Raw genomic sequence first — 19,498 nt, 5'->3', positions numbered from 1 at the left:
CCCTTCTCCTATTGGCCAAAATACTCAACTTCTGGACAAACTTCTAGCCTGCCCTTGTCCCCAAGCGCCACAAAACTTTAAACCTTAGACCTCCAATATAAAACTACTAGTAACCATAATACATTCAAGATAAGGAAAGCCCTGCACCTGCCTCGAGAGACACCGCCTCACCGCCCGGGCACAGACACAGCGTGGGGGACATGGGCGCCCACTTGAGCGTACAGCTTATTCAGATGCTTTGTACTGGAGCGCAGAGTAAAGTCCCTCCCAAGTCTTTATCTCAGAGCAACAGTAATTTAAAACCAGTTTGAGAGCATGAGCAAATCCTTGTAGGTTCTGTGCTGTGAGACGGTAACAGCCTGGCCCAGCCTCCAGGGATCTGTGTGCATCAGGTAGGAACACTGTCGGGTGGAAATGCCAATATTACTTAATGCTTAGACTGTGCTGACTTCGACGCCTGTGTTAGACTGATTTCTCACACCAGAAGCTTTCTGCCTCAGTCAGAAAATTATTTGCGGGACAGTAAAGAACTGAACTAAGGAAAAAGTTTCTGGCCTCCAAATCCCCAGACACACAGAAGCAAGTTTCAAACTACTGTCCTCTCTCAGTGCAGACAAGGGACTGGCTGATATGAACACAGTGTTCAGTCTGTGGAACAGTGTGATGCAGCAAAACCCTGATCTCATGCAAACCCGAACCAGTTAACTGCGAGAAGACAGCCCCGCTCAGTGTTCTCTCGTGAATGCGACTCTGCACACGAATGCATGGGGCTCAGACCTCACTGATGGTCCTCTCTGAAGGGCAGTACTCCGAAGGGCCTGCCGAGGACATGTAGAAAGACTGCGTTTTCCTTTTCAATCGGGCTCTTTTGTTGGCCAGCACCAGGCTATGCCGGCTTGAGTTGATGATTTCTGAAATGAACTTTTTGCAGTCTACACACACCTCCATGGTGCTCCAGTCCTCCATCAACTCTTTGGGAAATTGGAGTTCTTCATCTGATTTGTCCACAGACTTGGATTTTGAGGACAATCTGGAAAAAAACAAAACATTTACAACATCCATTATTATTACTTATAGTTCTACTGCAATAGTAAGAAAATATGTGCAAAAAAAGTAAATCTGTTGGCAAAACATGATGGAATGGGTGGGTGATTTAGTCATGTCAGTTTTTGTCCAAAGAAGAAGTTATAATTGGCGACAACTTTCCAAATATTTTTGGGGACTTCTATGGTGGCACAGTGGTTAAGAATCCACCTGCCAATGCAGGGGACACGGGTTCGATTCCTGGTACGGGAAGATCCCACATGCCGTGGAGCAACTAAGCCCGTGTGCCACAACTACTGAAGCCCATGTGCCATGACAACTGACCCGTGTGCTGCAACTACTGAAGCCTGCGTGCCTAGAGCCTGTGCTCCGCAACGAGAAGCCACCGCAATGAGAAGCCTGCGCACCGCAATGAAGAGTAGCTCCCGCTCACCACAACTAGAGAAAGCCCACACGCAGCAATGAGATCCAACGCAGCCAAAAATAAAAAAAATAAAGACATGTCAAATTATTTTTTAAAAAAACAAAATATTTTTTAAGAAAGAAACCAGGAAACCTTTTATTAAGAAATAATAATATGGGGCTTCCCTGGTGGCACAGTGGTTAAGAATCCACCTGCCAATGCAGGGGACACAGATTCGAGCCCTGGTTCGGGAAGATGCCACATGCCACGGAGAAACTAAGCCCGTGCGCCACAACTACTGAGCCTGCGCTCTAGAGCCTGTGAGCCATAACTACTGAGACCGTGTGCCACAACTACTGAAGCCTGTGCACCTAGAGCCTGTGCTCCGCAACAAGAGAAGCCACTGCAGTGAGAAGCCCGCACACCACGACGAAGAGTAGCCTCCACTCGCTGCAACTAGAGAAAGCCCACACGCAGCAACGAAGACCCAACGCAGCCAAAAATAAAAATAAATGAATAATGTTATATTAAAAAAAATACTACTACTAAAAGCACTTACTAACCCTTCTAGAATTTTTGGAAAATAGGATATTCAGAGTATTCACCTGACTACTATACATAGATAGATCATGAACTTTAACAACTGAAATGAAATGAAATACATGTTGCTAATCTCTCTGATTGAGAGAGAACTTCAAGTTCTTTCTCCAGTGACCCTGTGTCATGGTTAATGAACATTAGTTAACTGTAGATGGTAGGTCAGACTATAAGAAGCTGAAGTAAATTTATCTTAATCCTACGACAAATCCTGAAAAATTATCTTTGGACCAGCTTTCTTGTCATTTCGTATTTATCACATGTGCTTCCGCCTCCACAACAATTCTCTATATCTGGGTGACTGACTATTTGGATTCCAGAGAGCTGGAGTTAACTAGACCAACATCATCATAAATGTTTTGGGTAGTTTTTGGAAATAACTAGGAACCATCTACTCATTCACTATCTTAATTAAACCAAACAGGAACACAGAGCTAGTGCAGGAAAGAAGAGACCGTAGTTCGCCTGCCCTGAGCCCGTGGACAGCAGCCCATACTCAGAGGTCAGGATGGGGACTGAGCACAGGGGCAGGAACCTCGGGTACAGGTTACTGCTGGGCTCTCAGCTCCCTCACCTCACTGTCCACAGACCCTGACATGCAGAATGGCTACCGTCCAGCATCTGGCACCAACACCAGTGTCCCTCCCAAACAGGAGGCCGCTGGTGCATAAAATCCCAACACCCTGGGACCTGCCAGTGTGTGGTCTGACCTCCTGTCTTTCTTAAGGACCAACACTAACCTTACTCTGCATTAAATGCAAAGGGATGGGTATTCGGGCACCTTTTTTCTTTTAAATTGTCAGCTCTTGGCATAAAGCTTTATTTCTGCCTTTACAATAGGAAAGTAAGCCAAAGTTATCACAGACTACTGTAAACACAGGATTAAAAAGATTTTTTTTCAAAACTAAAGAAGGAAAGAAAGATTAGACTGTTATGTGCAAGTTTTCAACTCCATTGAAAACAAGGTCAGTTTTAAAGATGACTTTTAAAGGACACACAAAAGTAATTACTTCCAAAGTAGAAAAAAAATTAAACTGAGAGATTAAGTATCTTTCAGGGAGCTAGCCATCATCCCTTGTCATGTGACCTTTGGCAAGTTTTGGAGATTTGTGTACAAGTCAAAACTATATTAAAACCAAGCCACCCACCCACCCAAACCCCTGCAAGCCAAAACCCCACCATATCACCACAGTCCTCAAAAGAGCTCTCGTCTTTCACAAAGGATACACTGGAGACCCGGCCCCTTGCTCACCTGGCAATGCTCCGAAGTGGCCGATGGTGGCCAGTGGAGGGTTTTTCTGGCCTCATACAACTTTCCCCTCTCTGCAAGGCAGAAGGTCCCAATGAAAAGATAGGAAGGGTGGAGTATGGCTTGGAGGGCAGCCGCATCTAGTATCCCAAATAAAACGGAGAATGAGCAGTACTGTTAAAGAGGCAGAGTCAATAAAATTAGCACAAGTTGTGATTTCACTAAGCTTAGCTTACCTTTTTGCAACACTGTGAGCACACCGGCCTGTACACAAAATCAGAAGTGTTACTCAGCATGATAACCACGAATGCAACTGCAGAGTTAGAGAAGCTGCAGGCTGCGTGGCTGTGAATTTCTACAGTAAGTCCCCTGGACTCTCTGCTTCTTCTATCAGAACGTAACAAACTGAGACAACTAGATTGCCAAAAAGACAATCACACTGTAAAACTTAACTCTTACACTGTGTCCTATGAAAGGATCAACTTAAGTCTGTTTGGGATTTTCTTACTTGTCTATCCTGGGATCACATGACAGTCACATCTATTTTTTTCTGTTCAACATGACATATTATTATTAGACCTATCTTGGATATGAAAAGAAATACATGCAGAGAAACTTTCCAGGCTTAACATCAAATAATTGTCCACTCTTGAAGCAATCACTATTACTAACTTACAAGCACAGCACATGATAACAGACTGGATTATTTCTAGTATTGTGCCTCAGAGAAAAATGATGAAAACAGTGGATCCTTGACTGCTGTCATCAATTACAAAAGCCTTACCTCTTACAGAACTGACAGGTATAAGACCAAGTGAAGAAGGAAAATCTCCTGGTTCGGCAACAAAAGCAGAGCTACAAAATAAAAATTTTAAAGGAGAAAAAGGCATTGCCAATAATTAATTTCCTAATTTGCATGTCTGGACACATTTATATGTGGAAAGTTTAGTAGACAAAGGGAGAAGAGCATTTAGAGACCCTTTTATTAAGTCTGGTTCTGTGATCATTATAATCTGCTCTGTATTTGATTATAATTCTACCTTTAAATGGTAATAAAAGGCCACAGTTCTCAAGGGTCTTGCCACCATGGAAGCAACGTGAAGAAGGTTCTGAAAAAGTCTTCTCTGTTTCTCAGATACATTTTCTCTACAATCCTTTAAAAGTGTAACAACTAAGGGCAGACCTTGTTTTATGAAGGCATACCATTATTTATAATGGTGGTTTTAACCTTCTGGTTTTCAATTTCCCAGGGAGAAATAAAAATACTCACTTTTGTGAGCAAGGCAGAAGAGGGACTGCCTGCCACGGGGTAAGCCTCTTACCTCCTAGAATCCCCCCAAAGTCCTATGCCATCTGGCCAGCAGACAGTGTCCTCAGGGGACATGCCTGTGACCGACCACTCTTCTAACCCTGCTGATCCACCAACTGTAAGTGGCTCTACCTTTCCTTTTTTCAGAGCAGTGTAGACATCTTTATACTGTTGGTATTTTTCCAGCTCTGCCTTCACCAGGACCTGACGAATATGCATCACCTCCTCCACAGTAAGTGCTAGGCATTCCACTGGGTAGCAGAATTCCTCCTGAAATTCAAAATTCCACATGAATAAGAAGCTCCCACCACCCTTCTGGCAAGGCAAAGTTCCCCTTCAGATCAGTCACCTGGTTAGTAGCTTCAGAGAAGAAAAGAGGTTTCCCAGTAAACACTGGAGCAGAGCCGGCTCACTCTGGGGACCACACAGTTTCTAGTTACACTGAAACAAGAGGTGGCAGAAAACTTCCAGGGACCATGTGAAACACTGTAGCCACTGAAATTTCCAATTAACAAAATTTCCTCACATTTGTTTAAATGTTTTGCCTCAGGTATCTCTATTCCATGAAGTGGAGCTACATATCTATGAATTGAAATCTTGGGAAAAAAATGTTATTGTTCTAAACCAAATTTCTGTCAGTTTTCTCCTATGATTACACAAAGATATTATTTAGTTTTGTATTGTATATATCTGCTAATAGATAAATAGCAAATCTACAACATTGGTACTGTTTTAAAAACTGATTTGTGGTACCCAGAAGAGCCAAAAGAAGGTGGTTAGTAATCGATATTGAGAAGCGTTATTTAGTGGTAAGTTACATCAGCACAGCCTAAAAACTCCTAACAGTGTGAGTGGAACTGGACCTGGAAGCCAGCAGGCACTCCCGTCAGGCTGCCCCACGCTCTCCAGATCTCTCATCACTTTTAAACAACTGCGGAAGCACAGTCCGCACTGGACAGATGTGGAGACACTCAGAGAACTCTGACGATAAATATTGAAGTTGGCTGTCTTATGTTAATGGTTTCCCTAACAACAGTGGAGGAAGATGTTGATGTAACTGATCCCACTGAATAAAGAGCCTCACACCATCTGCTCCCCAGCCGGCCCTGCGCTTGATTGGTGGGCCCAGTAGAAAGACAGAACGGTTTTGTGCGCCCGCACCCTGCTGAACTTCACAAGGGCCATTGTGGCGAAGCGACACAACCCCGATGTCCTCGGTGCACACACGCTGTAACTCACGCCCACACACACAATAGTGCTGCTCACAGGCATTCTGGAATCAAACAAGCCAAAGGAGACAGCACAGGACTATGAGTGCAGTCAGTTTATGGAGTTTTAACATTTAGTTCTGTCTTTCAATCAGAGAAAAACAAAAATAAATCTAGGTTGCAAACTTGAAAAACATTAGCATTTACTAAAAAAAAAAAAGTAGTTTGCAGAACTACTGCTTCTTACAAATAATGCAAAATCATCTCTGTTCAAGCTAACTTAGGGAAGATTAAATTTGCTAAAAATGTTTTGGAAAAGATCCTGCAATTGAAGGTTTAAGATGAAGAGCTTAGTATCTGGAGGGTGGGAGGATAATTCATGTGCTCTAGGATGTCTGATATACTCAAAAAAACCCACCATCACCCAATTTTCTTTCAACGGGAAGAGCTTTCAAAGTTGGCACGTCCAGTATTTCCTGAGCTTCGCTTGACCCTGAGAACAGAGTGTGGGAATGGGCTCGTCTCTGAACGCTGGGCATCACAACTGTGCACAGATAGTAGGGTCGGCTGCACATGTCTGAACAGCGACTTTTCTCAGCTTCTGACACAGTTCGTAAGAAGTATCCCTACGGTCATCTTTATTCATCAGCAACAAGCATGACTATCGTACATTTTCTGACAGTTACCTATGTGACAATATTGCTGAGCTGGAGTAAAATAACATATGAATCTAACAAACAAGCAGAAGACCACTCCCTGAGATTGGCTGTAGTGTATTAGGAAGATGGTGATGGTGCCAATGTCACAGCTGCAACGCCTGGGTGGCGGGGATGCTCCACACACAGCAACCCAGACAGCCCGCAGCTCCCAGTCCTCAGTCTCAAGTCATAAAGGGGCCAGTCAAGCACACTTCCGACTTACTGCTTTGACCCATGCACAAATCCAGTGTTCCATCAGATGTAATAAGAAATTGTGCATTTTTTTGCGTTCTTGTTTTTTAAAATTTCAAGCAGATTACCCTTTAGTAAAATACCTTCCATCAGGTCAAATGCTAATGTTTTAATTCTGGTGCTTTTCCAAGGACAACAAAACTTTAATGCAACATGAAAGAAGATAATAGTTACTAGAATAGCTTTCATTATTTTTTTCAACTGACAAAAAATATTAATTCAACATCCTCAAAGCCAAATTAAACCTTAACGGATCTTGCTGAGATGCTGATGCCCCAAACTGTGAAGAGCACTCAGGGTTCCACCCGTGAGCCGAGCCCTAGTCCCCGCTGTTACGACGGGCCGGGTCACGTCTGCAGCAGGCACTGACCTCTGTTCATGGCATGGACTCCAGGGACCAGAGCAGCACAACTCTGATTCTCTGGCTGCCCTGTGCTTCAGTGTGGCTTCCAAATTTAGGAAAGGGAAGCTAAATCTTGAAGAGTTTTAATAGAGATTACAATATACTGTAGGAGCAGATGTGCCTTTAGAATCCACTGTTACGTACGTCACTAAAATGGCTGAGTTTTTGTTAAATATTCTGGTTATATTTACCATTCAAAAGGGGTCAGAGTTAGGGAGCACAGAAATCAGAGAGCATGGTGTATAATCTGGTTACTGAGCCAGAGAAGTTGAAATGGTCAAATTTAAAGAGTGTTCTTGGTTAGCAAAAACTTTATAAATAAGTAGCAGATATTTGACAATTATCCAAAACAACCATTGGTTTTTGTTTTTAATAAACCAAAGGAAGGCAGATTTAAATAAAAATAGCAAATATTAAGTTTAATTACTCTTCTTTTTTCAAGTTCACCTTTAAATTTCAAGGTGTTCTCTGTCTAAAGTCACATGTAGACTTAGTAGACAGACTGTTTGGGGAGGGTTGAAAATAAAAATAAAATAACAGCAGCAGGAGGGACAGGATTAAATGCCACCTCCACATCTGACCATGTGCTCACAGGGCCAGATCTAAAATGAAAAACGAGATTTATCCTGTATTTCACGGCAAATAAAGAGAAAGGAATCTGTTGTACCTCATTTACATTCAGTCTCTTTTCTAAACCAAGATGGGTCATAAAGAAAAACAAAGAAACCAGCTGCTGGTTCGCTTATCCAGGACAGGTCTGGTAAACAGAGGACTGTGGAGAGCCTGGCTGGGCGGCTGCCGACACCTGGTCAGCAGGTCAGCAGCTTGGGTCACACTGGGGGCAGGGGAAACCTCAATATGGTCTGAGGCTTTTTATCCCACTTAAGTTTGGAAACTATTATACTTCCTTTATAAAATGTATTCTGTATGAAAATCTCAAAAACAATACAAAATGAGATTTTAAATCACATCAATTAAAAAAAAACTTCAAATTTCTCTCTACAGAGAAGCACGGTGTTTTTTCATAACAACCACATAACATCCTGACCATCACAACACAGCTTTAAAGGTGCTGGAGAAGAGAAAGACTGCCCGAGCCTCCCTGGCCAGGCACCTGAGTGTATGGGCAACGGCTCTTCTGAGGGTGGGGCGGCCCTGGGCTGAGGGAAGGCCCTGATTGGGGGGTGAGGGGTGGGGGGACGTGGTTCAATCAGGGGGCTCAGAAGCACCGCCCACAGCTCCTCTGTGCTGATGCCGCTGCATTCTGAGTTTGTTGTCCTTTCGCTATCGTCCCGTCAATTGAGATCATGGTGTGATCTACGCATCTACCAAAGATTGGAATCAACAGTCAGAAGCGAAGTGTCCATCTAAGCTGTTAATTTTTGCAGAGTGCAGTAGCTGAGGGATCACTGCCAAAGAGGCAGAGAGGAAAATAATTCCCAGAACCAGCAGAAAGAGGCCAACCTTTGCGGATTTCCACCTGCTGGTAAAAGCTTTCTCACACAGATAATACATAGCCCCTGCTACCCCCAACAAGGCTGCCTCCAAAGGGTGAGAGCCGAGCAGAGAAGCTGTTTGAAGGGTAGAAAAAAGCGGTCGGAAAGGTGTCGTTGGCCATACTCTGGTTATCCTAGGAACCTGAACAATAGATAAAGGAAAAGAAAACGGCAGGGGAAAAAGAAAAGGAGAAAATAATGCTGAATATGAGTGACCTACAAATAGCGATTACAGAGCATGAAACAAAAATAAACAAAACGGAAACACCATGGAGGACGTTAATGGTAGATTCCACATGCAAGTCCATGCCATCGTCTGCATCCACATGTATCAGTCAGGAGCCCAACCATGCCTAGAGAACCTCAGAGTTCACATGGCAACACTTAAGCTTTCTGGAACTCGGTTGTCCTGTGAACACTGAGTCTCCTGCACGGGGCTCGGTGGGATGCAGGCCAGAGGCGAATGCAGAAACATACACCACGCAGCCGCCCCTCCCCCGGTCGGTACTTAAAAACAAGTCGCCTTCATTTAGAGGCATCATCCACAATCATCTGACCAAATGATGAAAAGAATTACACTTTCAACATCCTAAGGAAAGGGAGGAAGATACAATAAAAATGAAAATCAGTAACAACAAAGACATTTCTGCCATTTTTAGTTCAGAGCTTATAAATACAAAATGATTCCATGTTTTCTAAACCATAGCTAAAATTCTAAATTATCATACTTTAAAAACAATACTTACCAAGCTAGACAGCACTACCATTAAAGGAGTGTGATTTTATGGATTTCCCAAGATAAGCTAAGGCAAGAAAAGTCAGGACTTTGACCTGGAGGTTCTTTTGTCTCAGCTGGTGTCTAGAGGCACTTCGGGGGCAGAGTTCTGTGCCGACCACAGGTCTCCCCTGTCTGCTCACTGAGCCCCTTCTCCACCATGGCATGTGGGTTGTATCTTCCTCTCCTTCTCCACAAAAAACAACTGACAGCCGGACCACACACACACTGAGTTCCCCTTTACCAGGAAATATACCTCACGGGCCTTTCTTGGCAAAGCTTCCATCACTAGCCAAAAAATCCTTGTAGTTGATCTGACAGTTTCTTTACACTGATAATTTTAAAATTTAAGTCTAACCTCAACAATGATGTCATATGATCACAAGGCCAGGTACACAGCTGAATGCTAAACTGACTTCTAGGAAAAGCTGTGAAGAAAAGAATCTCCTAATCGTTGGACTTGTGAAAAAAAAAAAGGAGTTCTCTCTTTTTCAGTTGTGACAGTATTTTTCAGTTGTGACAATAACTGTGTATTTTGCTAAATAACTTATTAACAAAGTCTTTGGATTTTAAACTTTGAACCTGTCGGGTTAGAGTTCTGTTTTTCAGTTGGTAAACCACTGATGAGGCTGTACTTCACCATATATCAGCGTGTGGTGATTATTTAGGAGTTAGAGGAATCCTAACAGGAGTTGCCATGAAATCATTAGTTCTTTAATCACATTATTTGGGAACAGAGAAGACTGATCAATTTCAACACTATCAGCGTGGTTCAAACTTCGTTTCTTCACAAGATCCATACTACCTCCCTTCACCTGGACAGAGGGACCTCTATCATTGCTTCATTTGAACCCCTGATGATTCATCACAGCCTAAAAGTATGGACTGAGTGTAGTCCAGTGTTTTATTCATGAGAATCTGAAGAACGATTAGGTATCAGGTTGGCTGCTGGTAGAATTATTGACTGAAGCCCTGCATCTTGCCTGCAAGTATTTCAGAAGTCAAGTGGGACAGAAAGAGTCTTCGCAGGCTTCCTCTGGCTGGCAGACCTGTTAGCTCTTCCTGAAAGGGCCTCGTGTGCCACATCCCCTGTCTGAGAAATGAGTAGCCACTACATGAGCCTGGAAGTCTCCGGAAAACAGCAAAAACTGTTAACCCGTCCAAATAGCTGCTTTGGCTCCAATATCACAAAACATGCTCGAAAACAATGAACAATGGTTTTTCATGGATCAAAATTCTCCCCTTGGACTTCTGCCTCAATAAAAGAGTCTACTGTAGTCAGACTTCACTAAGTTTTCTGTTTAGTTTCAACAATTTTTAAGTGGATTAATGCCCTTTGAAAGGAAGAAAGTATTTCTTTAATAAATATCCATACTTTCAACCATTAAGTCTTCTGGGGGAAAAAAAGTACTTTAAATGAACAAAGAATGGTCAGACTTCATTTGGGTTACTCTTAGGTTTGGTTTTCTTTAGCTACTAAAAACCAATAAGGTTATTTAAAGTTCAGTCTAGCTTTTGGAAGCTTCTCAAGGAAGCTAATGATTCCAGACCCTCTAACTGCTCACAAGTTACTCTGCAGAGTCTGTCGGCTACTTACGAGAGACCGGGAGCTCTGCCTGGACGCTGGCAGGAACTGTCTCACGTTAGTGGGTGTTTCCTTTTCAATGGAATGTCGTCTCTGGGGTGGCTGCCGTCGTTCTGGCTGGGGTGTGGAGGATATGGGCAAGAACTTCGGAGGCTCTAAAGAAATGGAATGAACCACACTGAAATCAACTCTCTTATAAAAAAAACTTAGGTTTTGAATTTCTAACAGAAAACCCTTTGTCATTTGTGACAAACACTGCATTCAAAGATGAAGTGTTTATTTTGTTGGAGAGGTATATTAAGATTGGAGGTCCCTAGGGGGATACTGGAAGGACTGTTATAGAAGAATCTTTGCAAGATAAACTTGCTACATAAATAGCAAGGAAAAGGAAAAAACAGTTTTTAACATTCATTCAAATTCATGCATAAAATACAATATAAATAGTCTCTCAGATTTGTAATACAAATGCCATCATGTTATTTTCCACAGAATTTTGCAGTTAAAGAGTCTCAGGCTTTATTTAAATTTTTTTTAAATTGGACAAAAGACTTGTATTCAATAAAAAATTTTAAGAGCAAAAAAATCAAGAAATAGATCTTGGGCTTTATTTTAAAAGCATGTAAAAATTATGTATTCTGTGTGTCAAATCATACCAAAATTCTCAAGTGTACCCTCCTTTTACATTCTCCTTTTTGAAAATAAAAAATGAAAACTCTTTCTTCTTGATGTGTATCAAGACATTTTATCCTTAGGTTTAAATCAAGCTTTATTTAAATTTCAAAAAATAAATTTCAGCTTCAATGTTAATACTATATATGCCACTGCTCCTCTGCCTAGGAATATTTGGGGACAGGGTTTAACAGGAGAATGTCTCAGGGTCTGATTCACATTTTGGAAACATGAGGAGGACAACAGAAATCATTTCTGCTGTCAGAGCTTTACTTCTGTTATTGATTTCTTATCAATTGGTAGCCACCCCAGCTCACTTTTGGTTACTCTCTGCATGGAATATCTTTTTCTGTCCTTTCACTTTTAATCTGTTTATGTGTTTGCATCTCAGGGAGTCTTGTGTATACAGCATGTAGTTGGATCATGTGTTTATCCATTCTGCAAATATCTGTCTTTTGATTAGAGAGTTTAATCCATTTACATTGAAAGTAATTACTGATAAGAAGGGACTTACTTCTGTCATTGTGCTATTTGTTTTCTATATGCCTTATATCATTTCGTTCCTCATTTTCTGCATTCCTGTCCTGTTTTGTGTTTAGTTGATTTTTTATAGTGAAATGTTTAAATTCCTTTCTCATTTACTTTTTGTTTATATCCTATAGCTATTTTCTTTGTGGTTACCATAGGGATTATATTTAAGATCCTAACTTTATAACACTATAATTTGGATTAATACCTGCTTAACTTCAGTAACACACAAAACCTCTGCTCCTATACAGCTCTGTCCCCATCCCTTTTAGTTCACGGTGTCACAGAATTACATCTTTATATATTGTCTGCCCCAAATCAGACTAATAACTCTTTTAAATGCTTAAGTCTCTCAAATTATATAGAAAACAAGATTTGGAATTACAAACCAAAGTTACAGTAAAACTAGCTTCTGTACTAATAGTTCTTTTCTTCTTTAAATGTATTAGTTAAGTCATGCAGAAAACAAACAGTTACAACCCATTGTTATAATAATATTAGCTTTCATAATTGCCGATCTATTTATCTTTATTGAGATCTTTATTTCTCCATATGGCTTTGAGTTACTGTCTAGTGTCCTATCATTTCACCCTACAGGACTCTGTTGAGCATTTCTTGAAAGGAAGGTCTAATGGTCTTGAGTTCCCTCAGCTTTTGTTTATATGAGAATGTCTTGATTTCTCCCTCACTCTTGAAGGACAGTTTTGCCAGATATAGGATTCTCAGTTAATGACTTTTTTCTTTTAGCACTTAGAATATAGTGGCCCAGGGTCTACTGGCCTCCAAAGTTTCTGATGAGAAGTCTGCTGAAAATCTTACTGAGATCCCTTGTGTGTGATGACACTCTTCTCTCTTGCTGCTTTCAAGATTCTTCGTCTTTTGAAATTTTGAATATACGGGTTTCCCCCACTATCTGAAAGAGTATTCCTATGAATCCTTTCATAAACTGAAATGGTATAAAGCAAAGAAGTAAATACCTTAGGACACATCTTGCTAACGAATACACAAAATAAATCAAGGTAAAGCACAGATGCTCACAGACACAGTTCAAAGTTATGGTGGCCTGATGCAAAGGCTGAACACTTTTTTTTTTGTTTTTTTAAGAAAATTGGGCTGGAGATTTAAATTTATTTATTTATTTTAATTTTTGGCTGCATTGGGTCTTCGTTGCTGCACGCAGGCTTTCTCTAGTTGCGGTGAGCAGGGGCTACTCTTGGTTGTGGTGCACAGGCTTCTCACTGCAGTGGCTTGTTGCGGAGCACGGGCTCTAGGCACATGAGCTTCAGTAGTTGTGGCACGCGGGCTCTAGAGCGCAGGCTCAGCAGTTGTGGCTCACGGGCTTATTTGCTCTGCAGCATGTGGGATCTTCCTGGACCAGGGCTCGAAGCCGTGCCCCCTGCATTGGCAGGTGGATTCTTAACCACTGTGCCACCAGGGAAGCCCTGAACACTAGTTTTGCTTTTCAGCTTTTTTTTTTTTTGTAAAAGCAAAAATCCTCTGCTGATTTCTTTCAGTTAGTGAAAACAGGTACCAATGTAGGTCTTCTGTAAAAGTGAAGGGACATAAGATGAACTTTTGAAAAGCAGGGGATACCTGTAATGTGTCTTGGTGTGGGTCTCTTGACTTCACCTAAGTTGAGCTTCTTGGCTATTTATATTCATGTCTTTCATCAAACGTAGGAAGTTTTAGCCAGTATTTCTGCAAATATTCTGCCCCTTTCTTTCTCCTTTGCTCCTGGGACTCCCACAACGCATATGTTGGTCCATTTGATGGTGTTCCATAAGTCCCTTAGTCTGCTTTTTTCAATCTTTTTTCTTTCTGTTCTTCAGTCTTGATAATTTCCACTTGCTAATTCTTTCTTTTGCCTACTCAAATCTTTGAATGCCTCTAGTGAATTTTTCATATCAGTTATTGTACTTTTCAGCCCCAGAATTTCTTTTTTGTTTCTTTCTAGGTTTTCTCTCTACTGATATTTCCATTTTGTTCACACGTTGTTTTTTTTAACTTTCTTCACATCTTCATTTCTTTGAGCATCTTTAAAATTTTTGTTTTAATGTCTTTGTCTAGTATATCTGTCATCAGGTCTTTTTCTGGGACCCGTTTCTGTTATTTTGTTCTTCTGAATGAGCCATATTTTCCTGTTTCTTTATATGCCTTGTGATTTTTTGTTGAACACTGAACATTTGAATTTATCAATGTGGTAACTCTGGAAGTCAGATTTTCCCCTACCCAGGGTTTGTTGGGGTTTGTTATTGTTTTTGTTTATTGTTTTTCTTACTGTTGAAGGCTGATCTCTGAAGATCAGCCTGAGGTGTAAACTTAACATTTCCTCAGGTCTTTTATGAGCCATTCCCTGGGCAATCATAGTCACTTTCTAATTCTCCCATATGCATATGCTATTGTTTTTGAATGTTCTAGGCTTTTCACTCTCAAAAGGGGAAACATGAAAAATGAAGGGGTGGGGGAAAGGCACCAGCCCTTTAAATCCCCTGGAGATGACTTCAGCTAGAGGGGAGGGGGTGAAGCTAGCAACAGGGCAACAATGGCTGCCTGCCTCTTTGCACTTTTGAAATCAGAAGCAGTAATCAGCAATCAGAGGACAGATCCCCAATATTTGGAGGACAGGGTCCTTTTTGTCCACCCTGGCTCCTGCAAGCTGCTCTAAGAACAGCACACAGCCGCCTGTCATGTGGCTGGGGGTGGGGGATGAGTAGCTGCCACTGTGCTATGAGCTGAAATCTACTGAAATTAACCCTGGAAGTTTTAGGCATTCAACAGACTCCAGAGTTCCAAAAATAATTACATCAGACAGATTCTACCACTGCAGTTATTGTCTAGGTGAAAAGATAAATTCCGGTGCCTCCTACTCTGCCATCTTCCCAGAATCCTCCCCTTTAATATATAATTTTTAATCCTTTATATTAATCTTATAAATGAAAAGATTACCAATAGTATTTTTTAAATCACTTAACTTTAGATTCTGTATTGCCTGAAGAGTTATAAAGGTGTTTTTACTATCTACACATGTACGTGGGTAAGGATGTATGTGTGTGTGTGGGGGGGATGATAACAAGTGTGATTATTCAGAGCTTCTGGCTTTAATTTAGATAAGGAGGTAATTAACCTAAAAAATACAGAGAGACAGTTGACCTATTCCCTACAACTATTATCTGTAAGCCCAAAGGTGACTGATTTGTTATAAGGTGAGAATCTGAGACCCAATTGCCTGTTTAGCCCTAACTTATGATGTCATTCTAGGAAAATAACAATATTTCTCTTCCTGACTAGTGAAATTCCAGGGTTAGTTCTCTAATTAACTAGTTACCCCAAATGACAACAAGGCACTTTGGGATTCCCTTTTTTAGGTCAGGTATGTTTTTTAAGTTTTTTAAGGCATCTGACACTAGTTCTTTGTACTACAAATACTCACTCTTCCTTGTGGACACAGCCTCCAGAAAGGGAGCTTCAAGGAAGGAGGGAGATGCACTGCTACTGGCTGACCTGGGCAGAGTTTCTTCCTGAGAAAGGCAGAGAGAGAGAGAGAGAGAGAGAGAGAGAGAGAGATCTCATGCTAATTAATAATGTTCACTCATAAATATTTAACATGAGGCACCAAATTTTAATGTCAAAGGTTCAAGGCAAGTTGGAGACAAGCTAGAAGGGATCTAAAACTAGACATGTCTGGGTTGTGCCCTGGCTTTGTCCCTCATTAGAGTGATGTGACACTGAGCAAGTTTCTTATCTTAGTTTCATAATTTCCATAGGTCGCTACAAGGACAGATCTGAGAACACATTTAAAATGCTTACCATATTACCTAGCACACAAGAAATGGTGATTAGTATTATCATTAGTGGAGTATTTAACACATTTATAAAAGTAATAGAATTGGAACCCCACAAGGGTAGATGTGGTGTATCTTGTTCATCGTTGTTACCTAGTACCAAATCCATCACTTACTAAGTAATGAATAAATATTTGTTAAATGAATGAAAATAAATATTTCATGAAATGTCACATGAATCTAGAAAAATGTCTGCATTGTGCCAAATAAAGTTTAAATTACTATTACCAGTGAGAAGAGACCTTCTTAATTTGTTTTAGACTCTACCAAAATAAAGTCTAATATTTATTCATGAAAAATTTACTATTTACTACGTGACAGGGGATATACATTAACTAGAAGACAACTTATTTCCATAATATGTATAGAAAACTGCTAAATATTTAAAAATATACAAGTAAGTTAGATTAATATATTAATCTATGACTATGTGAAACAAATAGTGAAAATTCTCTCTGACCTACTTAGTTAAGGTGACTTTAAGAATTAGCCATTCACTAAAAACTGGCTTTACCTAAAACCTACTGCTGAAAGCGTTAGTTTTGAACACGCCTCACTACGAAGGATCTGGCCAAGGAACAAGAGAAGAAGAAAGCCTTGTAAACCGCACAGTCCAAACAAAGCCAGTCTGAGCAGCAACCTCCGCATTCTTGATACTCACCACCAAGAACAAGTCAGGCAACGTAAGCAAAGACTCACCCCAGACATGCTGGAGGTCACACAAGTCTCTAGAAAAGCCAGCAAGAACTAGCATAATCCCCTTCTGCTTATGGAAGGTCAAAAAGGAAATAAAAGCTAAGAGTATCTCATAGGAAAAGAAAAAAGGAGTCACACCAGGACTTTCCAGTAGTTATGAGGTGGGAGCTAGAAACAAACAGCAGAAACCATCCCCATTGCACATATTTCAGCCAACCTTCCCTAGAATCATTTTTATAGCCTAATTTCACGTAAGTCTGAGATATGTCCATGCCTTGCACCCCACTACTTACTGGTCTGAGATCCCCCCACTGAGAACAGCCAAGAGCCTGTCCTGGGCAGGCAGGGCCATTGCAGGGACTGGGTGTGGCTCAGGGCCTCTTGGGATTTGCTCCCAGAAGCTGTGGTTGGTCCTCTGGCTCTGCATGCCCACCTCAGGCAGTTGCACCCACTTTCAGACTACTTGAAAACTAATCCTACCATTAAAAAAATAAACTCAAACTGGATTAAAGACCTAAATGCAGAGGAAAACATAGGCAGAACAGTCTTTGACATAAATCGTAGCAATATTTTTTTGGATTCGTCTCTTAAAACAGGAAATAAAAGCAAAAATAAACAAATGGGACCTAATAAAACTTAAACTTCCTTTTGCACATCAAAGGAAACCACTGACAAAATGAAAAGACAACCTACTAAAGGGGAGAAAATATTTGCAAATAGTATGACTGATAAGGGGTTAATATCCAACATATATAAACAGTTCATACTATTTTTTTTTTTTTTCTGCGGTATGTGGGCCTCTCACTGTTGTGGCCTCTCCCGTTGCGGAGCACAGGCTCCGGACGCGCAGGCTCAACGGCCATGGCTCATGGGCCCAGCCGCTCCGTGGCATGTGGGATCCTCCCAGCCCGGGGCACGAACCCGTGTCCCCTGCATCGGCAGGCGGACTCTCAACCACTGCGCCACCAGGGAAGCCCCAGTTCATACTATTAAACATAAAAAAAAAACATTAAAAAAATGGGCAGAAGAACTGAACAGACATTTTTCCAAACAGGAAATGCAGGTGGCCAACAGGCACATGAAAAGATGCTCAACACTGCTAATCATCAGGGAAATGCAAATCAAAACCACAATGAGCTATCACCTCACACCTGTCATTTTGATGTCAGAATCGCTATCATCAAAAAACAAAAAAAAAAACCCCACAACTAACAAATGCTGGAGAGGATGCGGAGAAAAGGGACCCTGGTACACTACTGACAAGAATGTAAATTGGTTTAGCCACTGTAAAAAACAGTATGGTGATTTCTCAATAAACTAAAAATAGAACTACCATATAACCCAGCAATTCCACTCCTGGGTATGTATCTGAAAAAAAAAACCCACTAATTCAGAAAGATACATGAACCCCAATGTTCACAGCAGTATTATTTACAGTAGCCAAAATATGGAAGCAACCTAACTGTCCACCAATAGATGAGTGGCTAAAGAAGATGTGGTATATATATATATACACACACACACACAAATACACATATACATACAATGGAATATTAGCCATGAAAAAGAATAAAATTATGCCATTTGCAGCAACATGGATGGATATGGAGGGCATTGTGCTGAGTGAAATAAGTCAGAGAAAGGCAAATACTGTATGATCTCAATTATATGTGGGATCTAAAAAATACAACAAACTAGTGAATATAACAAAAAAGAAGCAAACTCACAGATATAGAGAACAAACTAGTGATTACCAGTGGTGAGAGGCAGTGGGGGAGGGGCAATAGAGGGGTAGGGGATTAAGAGGTACAAACTACTATGTATATAATAAGCCACAAGGGCTTCCCTGGTGGCGCAGTGGTTAAGAATCCGCCTGCCAATGCAGGGGACTCGGGTTCAAGCCCCGGCCAGGAAGATCCCACATGCCATGGAGCAACTAAGCCCATGTGTCACAACTACTGAGCCCGCATGCCACAACTACTGAAGCCTGCACACCTAGAGCCTGTGCTCCGCAACAAGAGAAGCCACCACAATGAGACGCCTGCGCAACGCAATGAAGCGTAGTAGCCCCTGCTTGCCGCAATTAGACAAAGCCCATGTGCAGCAATGAAGACCCAATGCAGCCAAATAAATAAAATTTAAAAATAAAATAAGCTACAAGTATATATTGTACAACGTGGGGAATATAGCCAATTTTTTGTTTGTTTGTTTTGTTTTGTTTTGCGGTGCGTGGGCCTCTCACTGTTGTGGCCTCTCCCGTTGCGGAGCACAGGCTCCGGACGCGCAGGCTCAGTGGCCATGGCTCACGGGCCTAGCCGCTCCGTAGCACGTGGGATCTTCCCAGACCGGGGCACGAACCCATATCCCCTGCATCGGCAGGCAGACTCTCAACCACTGTGCCACCAGGGAAGCCCCGCCAATATTTTTTAATGAGTATAAATGGAGGATAACCTTTAAAAATTGTCAATTACTGTATTTTACACCTGTAACGTATAAAATTATACATCAACTATATATATAAAGTATTTATTTTATAGAAAGAAAGAGAGAAAGGAAGAAAGAAAGAAAACTAATCTTCACCAGGATTAGTTCCTGCCCCAGAGGAGTCACGGAGACACCCAGAAGGGAACCTGGGGGCATGTGGTGTTCCTGTTATGTCCACTCCCATGGACTAAACATATTCTGCCTGGCTGAGGTGTTTCAATGGGTCTCTGACATCTCTTAACATTAGTCTTTTCTACAGC

At 41.3% G+C, this 19,498-nt stretch overlaps 1 protein-coding gene across 1 annotated transcript in view; it reads right to left on the bottom strand.

Annotated features, from left to right (window-relative positions):
* Positions 1-771: 771 nt before the first annotated feature.
* Positions 772-19,498, bottom strand: part of SPIRE1 (spire type actin nucleation factor 1) — a gene marked incomplete at both ends in the record, with an annotated part of 182,465 nt that continues 163,738 nt past the window's right edge. The window contains 9 exon segments of the mRNA XM_079717033.1: positions 772-1,030; positions 3,297-3,433; positions 3,530-3,592; positions 3,594-3,606; positions 4,078-4,148; positions 4,735-4,872; positions 8,628-8,801; positions 11,032-11,174; positions 15,647-15,734. Coding sequence (XP_079573159.1) covers positions 772-1,030; positions 3,297-3,433; positions 3,530-3,592; positions 3,594-3,606; positions 4,078-4,148; positions 4,735-4,872; positions 8,628-8,801; positions 11,032-11,174; positions 15,647-15,734 — 1,086 coding nt within the window.

The sequence above is a fragment of the Hyperoodon ampullatus genome (genome assembly GCF_949752795.1).
Source record: "Hyperoodon ampullatus genome assembly, chromosome: 13".
Taxonomy (NCBI): domain Eukaryota; kingdom Metazoa; phylum Chordata; class Mammalia; order Artiodactyla; family Ziphiidae; genus Hyperoodon; species Hyperoodon ampullatus.
The sequence above is the reverse complement of the archived record's forward strand: the minus strand, read 5'-3'. Positions and strand labels throughout refer to the sequence as shown.